The sequence below is a fragment of the Chrysochloris asiatica genome, unplaced genomic scaffold (genome assembly GCF_000296735.1).
Source record: "Chrysochloris asiatica unplaced genomic scaffold, ChrAsi1.0 scaffold00001, whole genome shotgun sequence".
NCBI lineage: Eukaryota > Metazoa > Chordata > Mammalia > Afrosoricida > Chrysochloridae > Chrysochloris > Chrysochloris asiatica.
The window spans coordinates 60040214-60057993 of NW_006408519.1; the positions used below are offsets into that span (position 1 = coordinate 60040214).

At 38.3% G+C, this 17780-nt stretch overlaps 1 protein-coding gene across 1 annotated transcript in view; it reads left to right on the forward strand.

Annotated features, from left to right (window-relative positions):
* Positions 1–17780, forward strand: part of STMN2 (stathmin-like 2) — a 60591-nt gene that overhangs the window by 18796 nt on the left and 24015 nt on the right. The window contains exon 2 of the mRNA XM_006830799.1: positions 15986–16081. Within this exon, the coding sequence (XP_006830862.1) occupies positions 15986–16081 (96 nt within the window). The remainder of the gene's footprint in view (positions 1–15985; positions 16082–17780) is intronic.

Consider the following 17780-nt stretch of genomic DNA (forward strand, 5'->3'; position numbering starts at 1 on the left):
ACTATTTGAATAATTTCCACATATATATAAAAATAAAAATAAACCCACTGCCATCAAGTTGATTCGGACTCATAGTGACCCTGTAGAATTGCCCCATAGGATTCCAAGGATATAAAGCTTTACAGAAACAGATGGACACATCCTTCTCCCATAGCACTGTGGGGTCAGTTCAAACTGCAGATCTTTTAGCAGCCAACTGTTTTAACTATTGTGCTATCAGGGCACACTCTCCCCTCCTCTCCCTCCTCCTCCCTACCCACAAAATAGCTTTAGCACATTTTGTTCATAGTTCAGCCTAATGAACAAACTCAGAGGACCATAGGGCTTGTTTTCAGTTTTCCTTCAGGGAAAGAACATATCTAAGTGAGTTATTGTTCACTACATTAACACATAAGCATTCAATACAGTTTTTAAATAACTGACCAAAAGAAAACACCAGCAGATGTGATTTGAAAATTTGACTTTTAGGGAACTATTAAGTACAAGCCGTATTCTGTGCATTTTACTGATGGAGCTCAGTTCTACTCTGTGATGCATAAGGTTGCCATAAATCTGAGCTGAATCAATAGTAACAGGTTTTGGTTTTGTTCTCGTTTTAGGTTTTGGTTAAAAGGAATGGATTTTAAAGATATGTTGTTGTTGTTAAGTGTCGTCAAGTCAGTTTTGACTCATAGCACTCTGAGGAGCTGCTGGTGAGTTTGAACTGATGACCTTGCAGTTCAAAACAACTTTGTGGTCCATTGCATTATCCTGCAGTACCACACCAGGACTCCTCAGAACTAATACAAGCACATCTGTTGTTATTGTTATTGTTGTTAAGTACCATAAAATTATTTTCAACTCATAGCAACCCTATATAGGGTTTCCAAAGACCAGTTGGTAGGTTTGTAGTGCCTACCTTACGAATCGGGCTGCGAACCTTAAGGTCAGCGGTTCGAAACTACCAGCTGCTCCGCGGGAGAAAGATGAGGCTTTCTACTCCCGTAAGGATTTACACCCTCGGAAACCCTGTACAGGGTCGCTATGGGTCGGAACCGACGTGACGGCACTTAACAACAACAACAACAACCTTGCAGTTAGCAGTTCAGTACTTCCCCTGCAGCACCACACCAAGACTCCATGCAAGGATATGGAGTTTTTCAAATGCACAGAAACTTCACATAATTCTAAGCAAGTAAAGGTTTACTTGCAAACTCTTTAAGGAAGATGCTATGAACTTATAACAAAAATTCCCAATTAGTAGAAACATTAAATCAGGATATAACTAATAGGACTTATGGCACAATTTGTGATAGGGTCCTTGTCTAATTTGATTCTGTTTTTTCTCAGTGTTCCAAATAAACTAGCATATTCCATTCTCTGATGGTGGTCACCTCATCTTGAGGAGAGCTAGGATTCCATTTAAATTCACTCAGTTTATATCCTCAGTTCTCAAGTCACTGATCAATTCAAGGGTGGAAATCAACTAGTGAATTAACTGACAGAAAGTAATTTTAGTCTTATTTAATACTTTTTCATTTTGCATTTGTGATCAAAACCTTGAAAACCTCATTTGACAGTTTCCATATCGAAGTTTTTGCTTTCTCTGAGAACATAATAGTCCATTTTATATGTAGTCTTATACCACTTTCTTCAGTGCATAGATTCAAGTCATAATCTGTCTTCTTTCTTAAAGTTGTGTGAAATAGGTGCCAGGGCTTTAGTTTTAGGAAAGTGCACACTTTACAACGAAGTCAACAAAGAAACCAGCATTCTTATCATTGCTGACTTAACAATTTGTGGGTCTAGAAATTGATTCCACAAATGCAATGAATCTTGGGTGAATTAGGAACGGATGCAATTTCTAATCTTCAGCTAGTTTTAAAAGTAACCAGAAGAGGTTTAAATACTTCAGAGACCACAACAATAAAGCCAATATCGCAATAAATTGAGTCATGTGATTTTTTTTAAATTTCTCAATGGCTATAAAAGTTATAGTTACACTATACTGCAGTCTATTAAGTATGAAATCGAGTTATGTATGAAAAAGTTTGGAACGATGTGAACATTACCAAAATGTGAACTGAGCAAGTGCTGTTGGAAAATTGGCACTGATAACCTTCAATTTGTAAAACTCAAAATCTCTGCAAAATGTAATAAACCAGAGCATGGTTCAACAAGCTCAGCCTATTCCTGAGTGCCACATTCAGCCACTCTGAAGACACCATATGAGGAATGTGTGGCTGTCTCAAAGGACACTTACAGCCCATCTCTGGACATTGTAGGGACTACTGGAAAAGGAGGACCATTATTATATGAAAACATTTCACAGTTAGATGAACAATCTGTCTTTCTACCTGGGCTTGTTTAATTTCGGAGTTTCTGGGTGGTGCAAACAAGGAGTCCTGGTAACTCTATAGGCTAAGTACAGGACTGCTGACTGTGAAGATAGCAGCTCAAAGCCAGCACCCGCTCAGCAAGAATAAGAGGAGGCTTTCTGCCCCTGTAAACACTGACAGCCTCAGAAACCCTATCCTGAGTCGCTATGAGTCAGGGTGAACTCGATGGCAATGGCTTTGGGTGGGTAGATGGTGCAAAAAGTTAAACACTCAACTATTAACTGAATGTGTGGCAGTTCAAGCCCACTCAAAGGCCTGACCATCTGCTTTCAAAAAGTCACAGCCATAAAACCTCTGTGGAGCACAGGTCTATCTGCAGCACATGGGGTCATCATGCATCAGGGTCTATGCGAAGCCAACTGGCAACTGAGTCCTTAGTTAAGTCCTAATCAATCTAGCTATCATCTCAGGTGTATTACTGCTCTTGATGTTGTTAAGTGCTGTCAAATAGGTTTGAATTCATAGGAATCTAGGTGAGGTTTCTGAGAAGAAGTTCATATGTTTGAACCACAGTCTTTGTGGTTAGTAGTCCAGTGTTTATCCTATAGTGCCACAGGACACCTCATTACTACTACCTGGTAGTGTTTGTTGTTGTTAAGTGTTGCCACGTTGGCACCAACTAATAGCAACCCTGCTTTTAGTTTAGAGTTTCCAAGGCTACAAATTGTGGGAGCAGAAAGTCTCATCTTTCTACCATAGAGCAGCTTGTGGGCTCGAGCTGCCATCCTTGTGGTTTGCAGTCCAGCATTTAACCTACAGAGTCACAGTGCACTCCTGGTAATATTTCGGGTCTTTAAAAAGATCAGTACTGAGAATATTTAAACTTGGCAATAAAATCTTGAGATGTTGAAATGCAAACAGAATAAAGTGCTTTTATTACTCTTATGGGGTCCTGGTATACCACTGTAGGATATGTACTGGACTACAGACTTCAAGGTCAGTGGTTCAAACCCACTAGCCTCTCTTCAGAAACCATCTACAGGGTCTCTGTCTATACGTTGGAACTGACTCCATGGCACTTAACAACAACAATGACTCCTGTAATCCACAGTGTGGTTTGTTGTTGTTGCCATTGTTGTTAGGTGCCATCGAATCAGCACAGACTCACAGGGAAACCCTATGCACAGCAGAACAAAATACTGCACCTGCACCAACAGTCATTATGTTTGAGCCCATTGCTGCTGCTGCCACAGTGCCAATCCATCACTTTAGGGGTCTTTCTTTTATGCTCCAACCCTCCGCTTTACCAACCATGATACCCTTCTCTGGGGATTGGTCCCTCCTGATAATATGTCCGAAGTATGATAAACAAAGTCTGGCCATCATGGCTTCCAAGGAGCATTCTGGCTATACTTCTTTCAGATTGGTTTGTTCTTTTGGCATGCAATGGTACTTTTAATATTCTCCTTCAACACCATAACTCGATTCAATTTTCTATGGTCTTCATTATTCACTCTCCAACCTTCACATGCATATGAGGTTATTGAAAATAGAATGGCTTGGATCAGTCACACCTTAGTCCTCAAAATGACACTCTTCAGCACATTAAAAAGGTCTTGTGCAACAGATTTACCTAATATAATACATCATTTGGTTTCTTGACTGCTGCTTCTCTGAGTGTTAATGGTGGTCTGAGCAAAATAAACTCTTTGACAACTTCAATTTTTTTCTCCATTTATATGGATGTTGTTTATTGGTCCAGTGGTGTGGATTTTTGTTTTCTTTACGTTGAGGTGCAAATCAATGTGATTTAGTCTCTATTAAACCAAAACATCCAAACTCACTGACTCATAAAAAAACTATATAGGATTTCTGAGATTGTAAGTCTTCACCAAAGCAACCAGCCTCATTTTTCTCCCAAAGGAGTGGCTGATGGGTTTGAACGACAGATCTTAGTAGTCCAGAGCCTAACTTACAGCACCACTAGGACTCCTAGTTTCCATGAAGGACTATAAAGAATGTTTTTCATAAGAACAAAAGAAAAAAAGGACAAGACCCTGCGTGATATAGTGAAATTTTCATTAAACTCAGCAGGAGCTATAACTGAAATCAAGAGTAAGGTAAAGTCCAGGTTGGTATAATTTACTGCTCTTATTATAATTTTTATCATAAGGACAGTTTCATACCATCCAATGTTCTTTTCTTGTCACAACTGCTGTGCTAAGAATTGAAGTTTAAGAGCCTCATATGTTTCTGTAGTGCTTTGACCTTCTTAAATGTTCCTTTATTTGATTTGGTGACTATTTTAACAGAAAAAAATATGATGCTTTGGCTAGTCAAAATATAAATCTTTCAAACAGCCCCTAATTATTATAGCTTAGGAATTTATAATTTTTAAGGGGAAGGTGGGAAGAATGAATGCAGGCTGAATCCATTTTTATGCAAAACCTATTAGCATTACATCATCTGAGAAGAAATATGTAGAACATTACCTCATATCAGTGATCTAGAATGTTAAAACAGATCTTTAAAAATGTGAGTTACTTATTTTTGTCTATTTAATAAATTGTTATTTTTGTTGCTGAGAATATGTACAACAGAGTGTACTCATTTAACAATTTCTACACGTATGACTCAGTGACACTGATAACATTCTTCAAGTTGGACCCTCATTCTCACCTGTCTTTTCTGAGTCTTTCTTCCCCCATTAACATAAACTCACTAACCCCTAATATGTATGTTTATTATTTTGCTTTGGGATCCTAATTAGTCTTTAAAGTTGTTTTTGTCCATTTGATCTCATATAGATAGTTCTTAAAAGTACACAATGCTCAAGGCAGACATACTTACATGTTAAGACTTCAATTACACATTCATCAATCAAAAAATGTTTAAGCTCCATATTTGAGCCAATATAGTATGCGAGGAGTGTTTTAAATGCAACTCTTTTAGTGTATTTCATCCTTCAGGAAGAAAATTTTAATGACAGAATTTCCAAAAGTACTTCTGGATGGGATGAGTTGACTTAAAAAATAATAAGCTGACTTAGGACTCTAGAGGAGTCCTGGTGTGGCACTGTAGGACAAGTACTGGATCTCAAGATCGGTTTGAACTTCAAGGTTGGCAGTTCAAACACACCAGCAGGGTTGCCATGAATCAGAACCAACTTAATGGCACTTAACAACAACAGCAGGGCTCTAGAGACCCAAAGCAAGCTCTTCAACACACCCACAATATATATGGCCATGAATCCAGTTAGGATGAGCATCAGGAGCTTAATTATAAAATGGAAAAGATGGCACCAAAAAAGATCCCCATCTATGTTAAGATTTAGGTAATGGAAGGAAAGGAAACAAGGGAGAAGAGAATTAACAGTGGTAAAGTATGGGTTCAATGTTTAATTGTGGTCTTAAATCTCAGGTCTTTTAAGAACCAATCAGAAAAGCACTAGATTTCTTTCAATATCTGGTGTCCTTTTAAATGCTGGCACCAAAATGAAGACTGCCAGAGAAGTAGGACCCACAACTATAGACCCCAGTTTGCCAGGGTCTCCTGATGTGGCACTATAGGATCAGCACTGGACTTGGAACCACAAGTTCAATGGTTCAAGCCCACCATCTGCTCCTCGGAAACCCTATGTAGTGTTGCTATGAGTCAGAATCAACTCAACAGCATTGAACAACAGCAACAAAAAAGACACCTTGAAGGATCCCTAGATGTGTAATGGTTAAGAACTCAACTGCAAACTGAAAGGGCACGCCCACTGGCCACTCTGCAGGAGAAAGGTGTGGCAGTCTGTACCCATAAAGATTTGGAAACCCTACGGGGCAGTTCTACCCTGTCATAAATAGTCACTATGAGTCAGAATCAAATTAACAGAACAGGTTTGATTTTTGGAAAGATACTTCAGGAGTACCTGATTGGTACAAAGTACCAATCAAAGAATTGGTGGTTGGAATGCCCCCAGATGTACTTCAGAAGAAAGGACTTCAAAAAACCGCTTCCATTGAAAACCCAATGGAGAGGATAGTTCTCCTTTGAAACACATTGAGTTGCCATGAGTTGAAATCAGCTGGATGGTTAAGTCGTTTAATGATTTTCAAAAAAACACCACTCCTGGAAATGACAGATTTCTTCCTCCTAAGAAAAAAGGTGGTTCTTGTCACTTTATAAATCGATAAGCTTCAATAAAGGGCTTCCATCAATGAAATCTCTCAGAAGTCAAACCAAGAGCAAGAGCAAGTAAAACCAAGAGCAAGAGACCTCGCTCTCCTGCATTCCATATATCATCTGATTTTTATCCTTTACTTTCTCCCCAAAGGTCTCCTGAAAGAAGGAATTTAGGCTGAACCCAAATTTAGGCACCAAAACCTCACTGCTGGTATGGGATAAGCACTCTACCGTGAGGTCAGTGTGGTTTGCAAGGTCAGTGGTTTAAACTCACCAGCCATTCCTAGGAAACCCTATACAGGGTCACTATGAGTCGAAACTGACTCAATTGCACTTAACAACAACAGACTGATATGATTGCAGAGAAAATTAAAGAATAAAAGGAAATGGACTGGCATTGCAAACACTGAGCACTCTGGGGCTAAGCCGTGGCGAGCTCTCCAGTCCTCGGAATGACTGTTCTTGCCATCATCAAAAACGTGTCTGAACACTCGAGGACAATGAGATATATTCTCCCAAAGTGGTAGATTAACAACATTTCCAGAGCATTTGTATTGCCTTTCACATGTTAACAGGAAATTTAATATATGCCACCACATTTTAAGACTCAACGTCAGCCACAAAAGTCAAGTAAAACTTTGTTCAGAATAAATAAAATAAATTTTTTAAAAACTACTGACTCCAAATGAAATAACAACAAAACGGTAAGTATGAGAGCACACACTGATGATCGTTCCCACATGAGCCAAGTAAAGTAGAAAACTGAAATCTTAAAACATGTATTTTTAATTTATTTGTAACTTTCAAAAATAATGGAGTATATTGTCATGAATAATGTATATACATTATTTTCTAGTAAAACACAATATGTATAAAATTAAGATGCATTTGAAAAATATTTGAATGGGAAAAATATACAAGTGTCTATATTTTACCAAGTAAATAAAATCTCCTACTGTTTTAATCATTCCAAAGTCTAATCTGATTAGTAAAACTATAGTACAAGTTGTGTTTTTCTCAATTAATTTATATTCTTCAGAGGAAAAGAAAAAAACTCTCTCCAGGTGTTTACACACACACACATCCCAATGGAAATTGAAAAATAACTGGCAGCCAAAATGTCATTCTTGAAATATTCAAATAGCTTATAAAAGTGTTTTTTATTTCTAAAATATGTAATTGTCATACTTTTTCTCTATTTGCCTGCTTAGTTGTGTTATGAATGTATACAAATATTTTTAGTCAGATATTTAATTCTGAGGTTTCTAGCTATCTCTGTACTAATATTTATTGCCCAAATATAATCCATGTATCAAAAATACACTTCTGTAAACTTCTTTAGCTAGGTAGTCAATGACTCACTTATGGTAATTAAAGAAAAAACACCAAAGAAAAATTGGGAGAGAAAAAAAGTCTCAGATTCTTTATTTTAAAAATCAGTAATAACATAACATTTTTCTTTCTAGAAACAATATGTAAACAGTGAAGGTGTGTAGAAAATGCCTGACCAAATTGTTGAGGACATGAGCAACATTATAAGGCAGACAGCTATACATTCAAATTAAACTCCACACTTTGTGATCCAGGGAACCTGTGGCAAGTTACTCACCCTGGGTTTTTTCTACATCTGTCAAGTGAAACTAATTTTGTATTAGATTTCTCCCAGCGCTGTTGCAATGCTTAAACCAATGTATGCAAATAGGTTAGTTAGCATTGTGCCTGGTACATTGTGTTTTCTTCAATAAAAGGAGAAATAGTAATAGTTACCATTATTCATGGACTTATGGTGTGGCACTGTGGGTTAATGCACTGGACTGCAAAGTCACTTTGAACCACGAGGTCGGTGGTTCAAGCTAATCAGCTGCTCCTTGGAAACCCTATACAGGGTCGCTATGGGTCAGAACTGACTCAACAGTACTTAACAAAAGAACAACTATTATTCATAGTTCACTGTAACCATTTGGAAAAATGGAAGAAAACAATTATTTCTTATCTTAGGTTGGTTTCTCTAGAGGAGCAAAAACAGTGACGTGTATAGATACATAAACAAATGAGATTTATAGAGAGAGATTTTATTTCAAGGAAATGCAGGATGGCAAGGCCTTAAATCTCTGGGTCAGGTGCCAGTTTGGAAGCTTCTGACTCACATGATTGCAGAAGCTGAGAACCCAAAACTGGCAGGTCTGAAAGCAGGTTGCTGGTTCATGTCCCAAGAACCAGAGGTCTAACGATGATGAATCACATTCAGATTCAAGAGGAAGAGCTTATCCTGAACTTCCATATATATCAGATACAATCCATCTCTCAAAGAAACCACCCTTTCAACTGATTGCTCACATCAGACCACAAAATGGAAGACAATTATATAGTGTCTGTCAATCCCCTGAAAATCACAGCCTACCTACACTGAAACATAAGCGTAAGCATCACAATGTTTACACATCCTTAGGTTAAGTGGATATCACTATAGAATCATTATATTTTGTTGAATTTCAGATGAATTCACTAGCGATGTGTATTTGCAAACATTAACAGTTCATTGCAAATGCAACCAACAATGAAAAGGATTATGTGAAATTGCCTTTTGCCACCCACATCCTCTATAAACTTGCATACAACTCTGCTTGATGCTAGGGTATAGTGATGTTTCTCAAAAACCAAGGAGAAAAATGGTTATAATTCAAATTATGAAGTATCAATAGAGAAATCTTATTAGCATGTTTTTTACAGACTTTCACATTTTCATGAGCTTTTTTAAAATGCTTATAATAAAATATTTATATTTCCGTGCCTCAACCCACACCCTTGTTGTTAAGTGCCATCGAGTTGGTTCTGACTCATAGTGACCCTGTATAGGATTCAACCCATCCTACAAGACTCAGGTTCAGTGACAAATCTTCTGGAAAGCTTCCCTTGACCACCCATCTACCAAGATATCTCTCTCTCTTCCCTCTGCGCTCCTGTAGACTCTGTTCACACACTCAAAACCTTAAGTGCTCTCTACTCATATTTTCTTTTGACTTTGCCCCAACTTTCAGTCATTACTTCCTCTCTGTTCCTCTTGCAACTTCCATTTCTTTTTCCTTTGCAATACCATTTTGAGTTTTGGTGTTGGAGAAAAATATTAAAGGTATCATGGACTGCCTGCCAGAAGAACAGATAAATTCTGTGTTGGAAGAAGTACAACCAGAATTCTCTTTAGAAGCTAAGATGGCCAGATGTGGTCTCTCATACTTAGGACATATTATCAGGAGAGACCAATCCCTGAAGAAGGACATCATGCTTGGTAGAGAGGAAGGACAGCGAAACAGCGGGAGATCCCCAACAAGATGAATTGGCACAGTGGCAGCAACAACGGACTCAAGCTTAGCAGCAATTGTGAGGATGACACAGGACCTGGCAGTATTTCATTCTGTTGTACATAGGGTCACTGTGGGTTGAAACCAACTCCACAGTACCTAACAGCAACAACAAAACAACCATTTTCCTAAGTTGTACCACATCACCACCTGAACTTTAAATATACAGTTGTATCTTTACTGTGATACCTAGTGACATGTCTTTCCTGTATAAAATGGCCAAATAACTCTTTCTAAGATATTACATTTATCAGGTAGTTCCCCTTTCAAAGTGTTCCTATTTCTAGTATGATCATAATGTTTAAAAGAGTTTTGAGAATGAAAGGAAATGTTATTAACAGGAATAATTGCAAGCAAAATAAGACTCACAGCTATCCGATCCATTGCAACTACCTTCTGATTCGTAGTCTCTCGCAGAAATAGTTTTAAGGGTGAAATCAAAACTGAACTGTCAAGCCTAAAACTTTTAAGTTTACATGTTTAAGATTTATGATACTTTGAAATTCTTGTTGTTGTTGTTAAGTGCTGTCGAGTCAGTTCCAACCCACAGCACCCCGTATAGGGTTCCTAGGAGCTGCTGGTGAGCTTTAACCGCCATCCTTGTCGTTCAAATCAACTTTGCAGTCCAGCATGTTAACTCACAATGCCACAGTATCTATCATCACTTTAATGTAAATATAATCTTTTCAGTCATAAACATTTTGTGGAAGCAGACATTCAAAACCTCTTACACAAAATCATGTAGAAAAATTGATTTCTGGAAAGGTTTACTCTAGGTAAATGACATCTGGTAACTCCATTCTCATTGTAGTCTATGAAACTGGTATCTCTTGTTGCACAAGAACACCATCCACAAAGACCATGATATGAATGATGTCCCCTGGAATTTAATGATTATGCATGGTGTGGCATATAGCATAAGCACTGAACCAGAAGGTCAGTTTGAACTGCAAGGTTGGTGGTTCAAACTCACCTTCTACTCTTTGGAAACCCTATACAGACAGGGTCGCCATGAATCAGAACCAACTTGACAACACACAACAACATCAACAATAATCCATAAAAGTCTTCCAGAATTCTGTTTCCATGTCAACAAAAACAAATATATCTCTCCTCTCTTGAATTCCTCAACACTATTCAGTCTTTACAATCCAAGTCCATGTGCTCTGACTCCCAGATAAAATACAAGGCATCCAATTAAATTTGAATTTCAATTATGTAATGTATAAATTTGAGTGTAAACACATCCTATATAATATTAGATTCAAACTTAACTGCAAGTCATATATTTTTATTTGTTAAATCTGACAACCTTAACTTTGAAGCCAATCCTGACTCCCTCTACCTCACGTCAGGGAACTGGGGTTCTTTTGAACTTCTAATACATATCATCCATGTCCCCACTTGACACATTATTTGGAATCTGTTTTTATCCTTTTGGTCATTCTATTTGTGTATTTTGTTGTTGAGAATATGCACAACAAAACATATACCAACTCAACAGTTGTTGGGGATTTGGGGAAGGATAGGAGGCAGTAGGAGTAAGAAGTTAGGATAAGGGTTAGGACTAGACTACATCTTGACTAGACCTGTTGGTTTCTGTCTAGGCATACTCTCATATGAACAAGAGCTTCCTCTCTACTTGGTGCTGTTGCCCAAGCTTTCTTCCAAGGAGCATTGCCCTCCCCAATTCCCTGCTTCCATCTCAAACAGACAGTACATAGTCAAGTCTAAGGCTATGTAGAACAGCCCACTAAGAACAGTAAGAGACTGTGGCAACTTTGAGAGAGGAAGGAAGCACTGAGGAGCTAGACCCTGAATTGGTACTCAAATTTGGGGAGATTTGATTGTGATTGCAACTGGTTTTAAAGAGCTCCCTAGGATTCAGAAACCACATCAGTGTGAACCAGCACATTGGTGTTACTAGAAGGAGCCATATCCTTGTCATAGTCCTCAATGAAGAAAAAAAGCAAAGAAAGAGTCTAATTAAAGAAATTACCCACAGAGCCACCTGGGTATGGTTCCCAGGTCACCTCCAGGAGGCAACAGCTAAGTTTTTTTGTCCATTTTTATCGTTTATGGTTATGCATATGTTACACACAGGTTTCTAGATATGATGGTCCCTGTTGATCGTCATACCTCCCGGGAGGTACTGTTTTAAGCACTGGGCTGCTAACCACAAAGTCAGTGGTTCAAACACACAAGTGGTTCCACTATTCTGTTCTATGTGGTGCTGTGGGTTAATGCGCCAAATTGCAAAGCCATTTGAACCGCAATGTTGGTGGTTCAAGCTCACCAGCTGCTCCTTGGAAAGCCTAGACAGGGTTGCTATGGGTCGGAATCGACTCGACGGCACTTAACAACAACAATAGGATTGTTATGAATCAGGATGTACTTGATGGCAGGGCACTTGGGCTTGGGCTCTTTATCAAAAGAAACAAACAAAATGAACCCATTTTTCTTAAGTCAATTCCGACTCATGGCAACTCTGCATTAGCTTGCAGGAAATAATGAATTTTTTGTCCAAGAAACTGAGGACAGATGTTGAAAAGGAGTCCATCAATGACAATTCATGCTCATCTACTGCTTAAATCTATCATTACTTTATAAGGTGGGATTCCTTTATGTATTTGTTTTTTATTTGCCTTCTCTAATAAAAGGAGCCCTGGTGGCTTAGTGATTAAGCATGTGGCTGCTAACCAAAAGGCTGCTAGTTCAAACCCACCAGCTGCTTTGCAGAAGTATGTGTCAGTCTGTTTCTATAAAAATGACAATCTTGGAAACCCTATGGGGCAGTTCTAGTCTGCCCTCTAGGGTCATTATGAGTTGCAATTGATACTGTGACTGTGGGTTTATATAAATTTGGTTGTTTATTAGTTGTTTTTGGCTCTCTAATAAAATTGGTAGCTTTAATACATGCTTCCAATGTATGCTTAACTGTGCAATGTGTTCTGAATAACCTACTGCATTATCTTATCAAAAAGAAAAAAAAATTATTGTCTTAGCTGCCTTTGAGTCCGCTCCAATGGATGACAACCCTCTGCATGACAGAACAGCCCCTTGTGAGTCATAGGGTTTTTATTGGCTGATTTATAGAGGTAGATCGTCAGACTTTTTTTTTTCTTTTTTCCCCTAGTCTGGCTTAACCTGGAAGCGCAGCTGAAAACTGTTGAGCATTATAGCAACATAACATGTGTCTCCACTGAGAAACAACAGGCAGTGTCTGCGCATAAGGTGCTAGGAATTAAACCCAGGTCTTCCACACCGTGGGAGAGACTATCAACAGACTATGAAACCAAGCTGTTATTGTTTTCAGTCAGTTCCGGGAATTAATGTATTAAACCACCAGATGTTTTTATCCTCTTACAGAAATTGTGATTTACACTAAACAGTCTTGTAAAGTTGGACCTTTATAGTTGTTGTTGTTGTTGTTGTTAAGCACTGTTGAGTTGGTTCCGACCCATAGCGATCCTCTATAGGGTTTCCGAGGAGAAGCTGGTGAACTCAAACCGCTGACCTTGTGGTTCAAACGGACCTTGCAGTCCAGCGCATGAACCCACAGTGCCACACATCCAAAAGTGATGTAATTTAATTTACTGAATAAACAAACAAGATATATATGGTTTCAGCCTTCTAAAATTCCAAAGGCATTCAGTAAAATCTCTCAGAATAGATGTTGATAGAACTATTCTGGGGCCAGGAAAAAAGAAAATAAACTAAATAGGGAGAAATCTTCTCCTAGCGGTACTCAACGGCACTTAACAACAACAGGTACGAGGAGTCCTGGTATGGCACTGTAGAATAAGCCCTGGACTGCTAACTGCGAGGCTCTCCTGGGAAGCCCTATAAACAGTCACTATGAGTCAGAACCAACTTAATGGCACTTAACAACAACATTGCAGTTCAAATCCACCAAGTGGTGCTGCAGAAAAAGTCCTGGCAATCTAGTGCTGCAGGATTACAGCCATTGAAAACCCTATGAAGACACTTCTCTGCAGTTCATGGCACGTGGGGTCATCATGAGACCCAATGTCAGTGGCCTTGGATATTTCTGATTTATGGAAGTATTTGGTTGATACACATGCCAATGCCAACATCTGATTTTGCATATTTTTCAAACATATACTAACATGTCCAGCCCTGTTAACACACTGAATTTTATCTTGAAAGTAAACGTAAGTAAACAACGGTCTTTTTGACAGTATTCAAAAAAACTGGTTTATTGCATTTTATCCAGAGATCCCAGCTTTGTCACTGCCTAGATATGACTTTGACCTATCTGGGACTCAGTTTCCTCATTTGTAAAATTGAGGTCAGTTGACTGGATAATCTCTTAGACCTTTCCAAATAGAATGTTCTGTGGTTCTAAATTAGTTTGGGGATTATTGTCAGACAGAGAGAGGGAGATAACAAAATGCACTTGGGAATAAATAAAATGCTGCAAAGAAGGACTCTGGAGGATTTGTCTGCTTACTATTTATTCTGGTGAGTTCCAAATAGGCATATGGCAATTCAGACTGAATCAGCAAAGGAAAACCTACTGACTCTTAGGTATACTATAGACCTGCATTCACGCTTACTAGAATGAGTCTATCTTCCTGCTGGAGTACTGAGTGGTGCAATTAATGTACTTGGCTGCTAACTGAAAGGTTGGAGGTTTGAATCCCCCCAGAGACTCTTCAGAAGAAAAGCCTGGCAGTCTACATCTGAAAACCCAGCCATTGAAAATTATTTGGAGCTCGTCTCTGGGGACACTCAGGTCCACTGACATAACAAAGTCCACAGTGTTTTATATCCAACTGTAGTAAGTAGCAACTGGGGTCTTAAAAGTTGGTGATTGGACATGTAAGGAGCAACTATTGGTGTTTCTCTGTCTGGAGGAAAGAAGAGTGAAGAAAATAAAGATAAAAAGAAACAATTAGTCCAATGAACTAATGGGCTAATGAACATCAGTCTCCAAAACCCTGAGACCAGAAGAACTAGATGGTGTCCAGCTACCACTATCAACTGCTCAGAAAGGGATCACATTAGAAGGTTCCAGATAGAGTGGGAGAAAAATGTGGACCCCAAAATCATTATTATAAAAAAAAAAGACCAAGCTTACTGGTCAGATGGAGACTTGAAGAACTCGGAGAGTATAGCCTTCAGTTACCCTTAATGAACCCATTAAATGAACCCACTTCCCGGCTCAAATTTTAGCCAAACAATAGGCAAGTCTGTAAGAGGAATGAAAACATTAGTGAGTTATGAATGCCTTAGAATAATCAACCATTTGAGATCAAAAGGGAAACATTTACCCAAGGATACATTCAGAAGAGTTATGAAGAAGGAGGAATGGAAACAAAACACAAGAGGAAGTGGGATAAGCGATGAAATATCATAGGGGCTGCAATCAATGAGATGAAGCAAAATGTGTGTTCGTTTTTTAAATGGAAAACTGATCCACACTGTAAACCTTCACCTAATTCACAGTAAAAAAAAAATTTTTAAAGGAAAAAATAAAAGAAAGCCCTATGGAGCACAGTTCTCTTCTGATACATATCAGGTTGTCGTGATTGTGTGTTACTCAATGGTGTATCTCCCTGCTAATTGTGTTTCTGCTTCCTTTATGTTTCTCCTTTCTCTGCCTCTTTGTTGCCGGATCTTGATTCTTCTACCTTCCTTTCTTTCTCTAACACGTTTTCTCTCACCTGTAGAAGAGAAATTTTATCTAAGCTACCATAATAAGGAATTTATGTCCTCTGTATTTTTATTCAAGTAGCCCTGGTGGCATAACGGTTAAGTGTTCAACTGCTAACCAAAGGGTTGGTGGTTGGAACTCACCAGCCACCCTGTTGGAGAAAGATGTGAGTCTGCTTTTGTGAAATGCACAGCCTTGGAAACCCGATGGGACTTTGTCCTATAGGGTCACTATGAGTCCGAATCGACTCAGTATCAATGGGTTTGGTATCTTTATGCTGCTAACAAAATAAGGACTAGGCACCTCAGATTTCAAATACTTTCTTGTGAAAGACAACAAAGAAGCAGTATAGTTGGCAAAATTAATTCTTTTGGAAGCTGTAATTCTTATTCAGATTTAAAAACTTTCAGGGGAAATTCAAAAAAGGAAAGATATTCATCTCCAGTCTTTTATTTCAGCCTACAAGGAAAAAATGAAGGAGCTGTCCATGCTGTCACTGATCTGCTCGTGCTTTTACCCGGAACCTCGCAACATCAACATCTACACTTATGATGGTAAGTTGCCCACCATAGAAGCGCCTTCACAGGTTGGATCATTTGGAAAAACTTGGATATGCTTGTTTCTCTCTCATAGCTCCTCATATCATTAAGTCAATAGTTTGTAGATTTCACTGTTGACTTGCTGTTAGGAGGTCCTGATTAGCCTATATTGCTCAGACAGTTAGGATTGAGTCCTAATAACAACACATTAGTCTCTCTTAAGACAGGACTGGATTGTTATTAGCAGCCACATCCAGCATCATAAAATCAATACTATGCCTTGGCCTTTTCTTTACAAATAATGTAAAATGGTGTATATATATATATATATGGCAAATAGTCATTTGAATAGATCATAATTTGAAAGAAAAAGCATTATCATTAGAAAAATTTGAGAAAGAAACCAACAGCTAGCAGCATTGTTTCTTGCTTTATTGTAGCCATTATAAAGTACCCAGATCTTGTGTATGCATGTCAGCAAGCTAATAACTGCTTTTAATAAGATTGACTTAAGGTTGAGGCCCCAGATAAAAGTTTTAAAAAAAGCCTAAATATTGGCATGGCAATTAACTTTGTTGAAGCCCAATCCTTTAATTCTTCCTGATTCATTATGCTTAGTTTGGCTTTTTGGCTCTGTCGCTATCCACATGACCACAGGGCGACTTACTTAGATTCTCTGAGCCTCTAGTATTAACTCTAGTATCTTCTTAACATGTTTGTTGTGATGTTTAAATGATTAATTCATGTCAGTTGCTTAGCACTGAGCCAGGAACATTGTAAGTACTTCACAAAGGTAGTTATCATTATCAATAATATCATCCTCATATAATTGTCAATTTAGTTAAAATGTTTGATGTAGTTACATGTGTGGATACAGCTGAGACACAGTTTGCCACCTGTTTGGTTCTTTTACATGTGTCTAAAGAACTACTTTAATGAGCTCTGGTAGCGTAGTGGTTACAAATTGGACTGCAAACCTTAAGGTCAGTAGTTCGAAACTACCAGCTGTTCTGTGGGAGAAAGATGAGACTTTCTGCTCCCATAAAGATATACAGCCTTGGAAACCCTGTACAGGGTCGCTATGGGTCAGAATCGACTCAACAGCACTTAACAACAACAACAACAAAGAAATACTTTAAGGTGAAAGGACCCTATGGCAATTCACTTTTACTGTATCTTTAACCAAGATTCAAATGCTTGGTCCTTACAAAGTTATCTCTCATGGCGTAAGTATCGTAAGTGTGAATTAGCCATTTCATCAGGCAACACCCTCCATGTAAAAGGATTCTGTTTCAAACTAAAACATTAGAAGGCTTCAATAAAAACTTAGGCTCAATACCTACTTTGTATAAATTCATTCAGCCCTCAAAAATACTAGAGAGATCCGTATTAATTTGTTAGATGCAGTTGCAAGTAATAATGCAGCTACATTTCCTATGAGACTCTATGTGTTGGCAATTGATGAATAAGACATCATCTTCACCATCAAAGAACTCAGAACCTAGTAGAAGATGCTTAGAAAATACAAATGATCAATAATTATAACACAATGTGATTATGTTCTAAGAGGTTTATATTGAATATATGAAGGGGGTTTCAAAAGTTCATGAAAAAAAAATCCATTGTTTTTTCAATGCATTTCTCTAGGAACTGTTTTAAGCCCCCTGATACCAGTATGACAGAGATTGGGAAGAGAGAGGAAGGGAAGAAAACC